The sequence below is a fragment of the Rhea americana genome, unplaced genomic scaffold (assembly GCF_003343005.1).
Source record: "Rhea americana isolate MKP2758 unplaced genomic scaffold, rheAme1 scaffold_204, whole genome shotgun sequence".
Taxonomy (NCBI): domain Eukaryota; kingdom Metazoa; phylum Chordata; class Aves; order Rheiformes; family Rheidae; genus Rhea; species Rhea americana.
In genome coordinates, this window is record NW_028186195.1 from 1,570,994 (window position 1) to 1,578,159 (window position 7,166).

At 69.1% G+C, this 7,166-nt stretch overlaps 2 protein-coding genes across 2 annotated transcripts in view; both read right to left on the reverse strand.

The window, feature by feature from the left end:
• The window catches only part of HR (HR lysine demethylase and nuclear receptor corepressor), a 13,407-nt gene extending 12,467 nt beyond the window's left edge, over positions 1–940 (reverse strand). The window contains exon 1 of the mRNA XM_085304237.1: positions 863–940. The gene's annotated coding sequence lies outside the window, so the exon portion shown is untranslated. The remainder of the gene's footprint in view (positions 1–862) is intronic.
• Positions 941–3,228: 2,288 nt separating this feature from the next.
• REEP4 (receptor accessory protein 4) lies at positions 3,229–6,314 on the reverse strand. The gene is made up of 7 exons (XM_085304216.1): positions 6,045–6,314; positions 5,874–5,950; positions 5,475–5,595; positions 5,161–5,274; positions 4,563–4,695; positions 4,203–4,372; positions 3,229–4,118 (listed from the first exon to the last, which is right to left on the reverse strand). The coding sequence occupies exons 1-7, from the start codon at positions 6,288–6,290 to the stop codon at positions 4,053–4,055; spliced, it is 927 nt and encodes a 308-aa protein (XP_085160342.1). The 5' UTR covers positions 6,291–6,314; the 3' UTR covers positions 3,229–4,052.
• Positions 6,315–7,166: the final 852 nt, after the last annotated feature.

Sequence of the window (7,166 nt, forward strand, 5' to 3'; positions counted from 1 at the left end):
GCGGGGACCCAGGCGTCCTGGCAGCCGGGCCGCGCCGGGGCTGCGCCCCTCGCGCGCTGCGAGCCTCTCCCTGCCCTAACCGTGAACCCGAAGGACCCGGGCGTCCCGGCTTGCTGCTCCCGACCTTCCCGCCCCGCCGCCGAGGGCACGGCCGGAGATTTCACCCCTTGCCTCTGCCTCTCCCAGGCGGCTCTGGGGTGCCCCGTGCCCTGAAGGTCAAGGCTGGGAAAGGGCAAAGCGCTCCGATGYGCAAAGCGGCTCGTCCCCGTGCAAAGGGACCGGCATCCCCCTTCCCTGCATCCTCCTGCCCCCCACCCCCCGCVCCAGGGAAGGGCAGCGGCGGCGGCGGGGGCCCGAGCCGAGGCGTCCCAGAGCACCCCGCGCACGGCGGGGGCCCGGGCGCGTGGCCAGACCCCCTCCTCGCCTGGCTCCCGTGCCACCCCCTCCTTCCCCGCTGGATGCGCCTGCCTGCCAGGGACTCCTGCTTACGGAGCTCAGTGGCAGCAACCAGCTTCAAATACCCTGATGTAATTAAAAGCTCGCCCCCGGGGCCAAAGGCTTAGCAAGGCAGCCGGGGACGCGGGGCGCCYGCCGGGCTCCCTCCTCGCGGGGCCCAGCAGCCCTCCAGCCCCAGCACGCTCCCCCGCCGGCACCGGGAGCCGGCCCGGGGATGCTGCCCTCCGCGCGACATGGGTTTCCCCACTCTGCACCCCTCCGTGTTGGCTGGACCCCCCGAGCGGCCGTTTTCGTGCCCGGTCGGGTGCCGGTGGGCTGCGATGTCCCACTGCCGGGGGGAGCACCCGGGTGGCACGGGTGCGGCGGGCACCAAGGGGCACTCTCGGGGGCACCGGCCAGCACCTACCTGGGAGCAACCAGGGTCTTGCACCCTCAGCCGGGGCCTCTCTTCTGCACCCGCCATGCTCCCGGGGCGCCCGGCCACGGCCACGGGCTGGCCACGGCCACGGCTGCTCGGGGGCCAGGGCAGCGTCGCCTGCGGGGAGGCGCGGATGAGCAGCCGGAGCGGGCAGGGAGCTGCGGCTCCCACGGCCCCCTGCCCCCGGGCAGCCCTCCTGCTCCCACGCTTCCCGCGCCCGCCATCCTCCTCCTCCTCCTCCTCCTCGCCTGCGGCGGCCGCCGGCGGGGCAGAGGGTGCCAGCCCCAGGGCAGGGCTCGCCTGCAGAGATCAGAGGCGGGGAGGCGAGGGGCTCGGCGCGGGGGGACCCCTTACCTGCCGGGGCGGCGGGCGCTCAGCCCCGGCCCCGCCGAGCCCGYGGCCCGGGGGCAGCCCCCCAGCAGCGGGGGCCGGCACATCGCATCCTGCCTCCTTGCCCGCTGCGTCGGGAGGCAGCTGAAAACTCTCGGGGCTGCCAGAAAAGAGGCTGCATTTAAACAACAGACATAATTATGCTTTTGATACCGTCTGCTAAAAATACAGCCCTGYGCAGCGCTGGGAGCCATGTGTGCGCGGCCTCACATGGCTCCGGGCTGGAACAGCTGACTCAGGCGCCGGAGCGGGAGGGGGCCGCGGCGAAGGGGAGGCCAGGCCCGCGGCGGCGAGGGGCAGTGGCCGGCCGCCGAGGCGCACGGGGGGCCAGGCCGCGGCAGGGGGGTGGAGGGGGCCGCTCTGCAGGGAGCCAGCCCCCAAAGAGCCCGCCCGGGGGCAGCTCGGGGGGCCGGTGCCGGGGGGAGCCCGTTCCCACGGCCGGCGGGGCTCAGCTGCGGGGGTCCGGGCGCTGCTGGGGTGCGCGGGACGGCCCCCGCCACCCCCTGGACGGCGAGCCCTGGCCGGGGGAGGTGGTTAGCGAGCAAGCCCCCTCCCCTCCACCTCCGCGGCGCAGGGGCCAGCCCGGCGGGCGCCCCAGGACCCGTGCCGGCACTGGGGAAGGCGGCTCGAACCGCTGGCGCCCGTCTTGCAATYGCACACCGGCGGCCAAGAACGGGCGGTCGCTGGCCCCGGGGTGCCGGCTGCCTCCGGGGCTCAGCGCTCCTCGGGGGCACGGGACGGGCCCTCCCGCCGGCAGGGAGAGGTGACGCCCCGTCCCCCAGCCGGCACCGAGGAGGGCTGGAGGGCTGGAGAGCCGCCGGAGCCGAGCACGGGGCAGCCGTGAGCGGGCGCCGAAGCTGGCGAGGGGCAGGCGAGCTCAGGTCAGCCACGTAATTGCGCCGCTGGGGCTGCGCCAGCGGAGGGAGATTACGGCTTTGCTGACTGCAGCCTGGCACGGGCCCGGGCGCTGACACAGCTGGGATCAGCGGCTGGCACCGGAGGGGGCTGCCGCTGCCCCGGGGAGCGCGCCGGGCCGGGGTCTGCGCCCTGCCGAGGGCGGCCGGCCCCCAGCACCCCGCTCCGGGCTGTATCCTTGGAGGAACCACGCTCCCTAAGCAGCTTTCGCAGGATTACGGGCTACCCCCGGCCCCACCCAGCCTTSCTTCTCCGCTGCTTTAAGTAATCGTCTCTGAGACAGTTTTACACGGCTAATCCAGCCACCTCCACCTAATCTGCTCCAACACCCCTGCCTGCCCCTAGGCCCTCCCCCAGCCCCGGCTCGGGGCYGGGGCGGCTGCCCCCCGCCCGGGATGGGGACACGCGGACGACGGAAACCCTCTCCACCACCCAAGAGCCCCAGAAACGCAGAGAGCAGCCGAGGTTTATAAATAACATTGGCCTGAAGGGTGAGGCAGGAAGGATTGGGAATAAGGGGATTGATGCTGGAGAGCAGGGCACAGGGGGACAGGMGGGCTCCCAGGGGCACAGGGACAGGAGAGGTAACACGAGGCAGYGTTGTCACCTCGTGCCACCCTGCTCTGCCCCGGCAGGCTTTGCTGCCCCGTGTCCCACGGCGGCAGGGCAGAAGTCCCTGAGAGAGCACCCAGATCCCTTTGCCCCGCTACCGGGGAGCCCTAGAAGGGAGAGGGCACCGAGGACAAGCCGGGAGAGGACCCGGCTGTGGGCAGCGCTGCCTGCSTGCCGCTGGCCCGGGCAGCCCGGCGGCGGGGGCAGCCAGCGGGGGGACGGCTGCTGCTGCCACGCCGCGGGAGCCGCGGTACTGCGGCGGAAGGACAAGACASGGCCCCGCGCCCCGCAGCCCCCTCGCCACGGTCCTCACGGCCCAGCCTGGAGCGAGCGCTGCATCTTGCCCTGCATCCCACCCGCCACCCTGCAGCTCTCCCCCACGCCAGCCCCGCRCAGGGCCCCAGCTCCCAGGAAACAGGCACAGCACTGAAGCAATGCCCATTTCTGAAAGTCTGAAATAAGATTTATTGTCCATGTACAAAAGTCCTGTGGGGGAGAGGAAAACATTAAGAACTGTGTGGTGGCAGGCAGGCACTGTCGCTCTGCTTTCAAGTACGGAGGATGCAGGGCGGCCCGCGGCTGCAGGCACGGCCGGGACAGCCCAGGGCCATGGGCACAGGCTGCGTCTTTGGCTTCACAGAGGACAGACGGGACAAGGCACGTCGCTCCGGAGGAGAGGGGATACAGGGAGTAAGGCAATGCGGTGGCGGGAGAGCAGGGCACGGAAGGGACACCGAGGCAAGGACCGGGCTTCCCAGCAGAGCCCTTAGTGCTGACCAGGGTAGAGGGGAGAGCGTGAAGGCCCGGGACTGTGCACGGCGTCGCTCCCCGTGGGCTCTGCCAGGCTGGGGAGAGGCAGCCTGCTCTCACGGTGCACGAGGCAGCCCAGCGTGCAGCGGGAGAGGCACCGGTGCCGACCTGCAGCAGCGATGCTCGGGGAAGGGGCACGGCTGGGAACAGCGTCGGGGCCATGTCAGGGTCAGAAGGATTCAGGACAGACCTGCCCTCCCTCTGCAAAGCAGCTGGGCTCGATTAGCAGCCAAATAACTCCCTGGGAGGTACAGAGCAGCCAGGAAGAGGCAAAGGGCAAACAAGATATTTACAGTGTAAAACGGCAGGGAATCCCTTCCCCGGCCGCCCGGCATGAGGCGCACGGGAGGGAGCGGCCACAGCGCCAGGGACGCGCAAACCATGGCTCCCTCTTTGTGCTGCAGCAGCAAACTCAGGTTAAGACTCCTGGCAAAGGGCCTCCCCAAGGGCACTAACTGTCCTGGTCCTGCTGAGCTGCCTTCCTCCTGATCCGGGCACGCACCAGGCGGGAAGAGCCCTACACGGGAAGAGAGAGGGGCTCAAGTCCCACTCGACGTCGGGGTGGCCCCATGCCAGCAGTCCCGCACCCCTTGGCTGTTACCTCTTTGCCCTGCGACTTCTTCTTCACCACGCGCAGGCTCTGGCTCCTGGAGAGCGGCTTGGGGTCCCTGCTGTGGGACGCAGCCTTGGGCGAGACCGGCGAGTCCGACCAGCACTCCTCATCGTCCGTGTCGCTCTCACGCTGCCGGCCGGCTGCAGCCACTCGGTAGCCTGAGGGACAGCGGTCAGGCAGCAGCTCCTGGCACGGCAGCCCGGGCCCTGGGGCCGTAGCTGCCCCTATCCCTCCCCACGGGGCCTCACTCGAGCCTCCCGCTGCCCTGAGCCAGCTCAGAGCCTGCCAGGGACAGGCTCCCTGGGAACACGCCGATCCCAGCCCCTCGCAGCTGCCCTTCTCACTCACCCAGCGGCTGCCCCTGGCCCTCCGGCTCCTCCAGGTACAGAGGGTCTCGGTAATGCACGGGGGCCTCGTCTGGGATGGATCGCAGGTCCTGCATGCTGAAGCTGCGGAGCCGCCCGGCCAGCGCACCCTGGCTCTGTCCGGGGAGAAGAGACCGTGCAGGAGGCACAGAAARGACGGAAACAAGCCACAGGGACACCAGGCACCGAGACCCAAGGCACCGGGGTGCCTGCACGCAGGATCTGCTGCCAACAGCCCAGGGAGACGCAGCCCTGCGGGGCAGGGCTCTGCATCCACAGATGCCTCCCAGGGGTCATCCGGGACCCGGCGCGGGCCCAGCCCCAGGCACTGAGGTTTCCCACAGGCGGCCCCGGGCAGGTCACCGCTCGCCTGCCGCACTGGGGCAGAGGTGGCGGAGAGCGYGCGGGAAGCCTGGCTGGTACAGCCGGGAAAACAGGAAAGGCGAGGAGCACGGCCTTGAACGACATGGGACAGCARCTTCCTGCTGGGATCCCCGGGGCTGAAGCACCCGCAGAAAACCGGAGCATTCCCCACCACYGCGGCACAGCCCTGTCCCAGCTCAGCCCCGCGCGCCCGGTACCTTGGCTGCCGCCTGCACCGCGGCCGTGGCTGCTATGTTGAGGCCCTTTTTGCCGAAGCGCACCATGGTCTCGTAGCTGCGCTCCCTGGCTTGGATGATGTACGTGTCGATCTCCTGCCAAGATAACCGCCGCGGCGCTGAGCGCGCACAGCCTCAGGCAGGAGTCTGGCCCCACGACCCACCCCCGGCCCTGCCCCGCAGCCGGCTCACTGCTCTGAGCCAAGGGTCCTGCCCAGGGAGCCGAGCTCCTTGCTGCCCCCCCTAGCCTTCTCCCCAGGATCTGGGGGGCCCCAAAAGAGCAAGGTACCCATTACCTGCTCCTTGCGGGACAGCGTGGGGTGCACGATTTTGCGGTACAGCAGGCTGGCTCCTCTAGTGTAGGGGGAGAGGAGCCAGATGACAAAAGCCATCTTGATCTCGTAGTAGAACGGAAACCTGCCAGAGGGAGAGGACGCAGAGGTGAGAAAGTGCCGGGGGCTCCAAGGGCACCTGCTGCTCTCGCCCCAGGGGGATGGTGCCTCTCCCTCTAGCATCAGGCCTGGCACAGACCCAGGCGCTGGGCAGGGTGAGCCTGTGCTCCTCTCCTAGCACGCAGGACGAAGGCAGCCGCCTCCCCCACAGCACAGGTGATCCCTGGACACAGGGATCCTTCCAGACCCGCTCCCATCGCCCTCCAGAGCATCAGTGCTGCAGTGACCACACACYGGCCTTACCAGGAAATAAATATGTCAGTGAAGGTCTCCGTGGCCATGAAGATTGCAAACACGATCCAGTACATCATCCAGCGGACCTGYGGGGAAGCAGGTAGGCCCATCAGCCCAGGGGCTGGGCACACAAGGAGCAGAGGGCTCCRGCCGCGTAGGCACCACATCCCTCATACTCACGTATTCTCGGATGTTTTTGGTCTTCACAGCCTTGTAGGAAGCATAGGCAGGATACAGCATGCCAAAGACCAGCCTGTAACGGAGAGGGGGCGTGAGGCACACAGGCCACCACATGTAGAGCAGCACCAGCAGGGAATAGCACACCTGCTTGCCCCATCTCCGCAGCTTGGCCTTCAGCCCCTCCAGCACCATGCTGGCCAGCGGGTCGCATCCCAGAGTCGCGGGAAAAAGGGACGGCGCCTGCATGGAGCCAGGGCGCAGAGCCGGCTGGCGGCCCGCGAGCACGCTGCCGCCCCCGCAAGCTCGCCCGGACGGGCCCACCTCCGCGGGGACCGGCCCAACCTGTCGAAGCAGCAGCGCCGGCACGGCGGGAGCCACGGCGCAGGCTCAGCTCCCGTTCAGCTGGAGGCAGYGCACAGGCAACAGCCCTCCAAGCCTTCTCTGGTCACCAGCTTGCCAGGAGAGGCTCAGCTCCCTCCAAAGGGGGCACCAGCCCCAAGGGCATCATCAGTGCCAGAGCAGCACGCTGGCATGACCGAACACAGCTAATCTCCCCCCTGCACACAGTGCCCAGCTGTCCCCGAGCACATCCGCTCCCCAGGACACGTGCCACCTGTAAACACGCTCCGTGCGGCTGGGTGACTCAGCCGCTCCCGCCCCGGCGGCGGGCACGTACAGGGAAGGCACGAAACTGCTGCACAGCCTCACTCCGGCAGAAGGGGCTGCGCGAGGTCCTGCGTCCCCCCAGACGCTGACTTTGGAGGGCACCAGTGGTGCCCGTTCCCTCTCCAAGTGTATGTACCACCCACCCTGCAGGGGCTCTCTCTACCCACGGGGGACTCCTCTGGCACGCTTGGCCTCTTGCTGCTCAGCCCAGCTGGCCACAACACCCAGCAGTCAGAGCTCAGCTACCTCTTCCCACCAAGCCAGGGACTCGCCGGGGGAGCACAAAGTCCTGGAGAGTTACAGCCACCAGCCAGCAACACCGACGGGCAAAGACCTGCCAGACCCTGCAGGGGCCCCGGCCAGGCCAGCGCTCCTCCTGGGTAGGCAGGCAGCAGAGCCCTAAACCCGAGGACTCGGGGTACTTTGAGGACATTCTTCCATTTCTAGAAGGTCCCC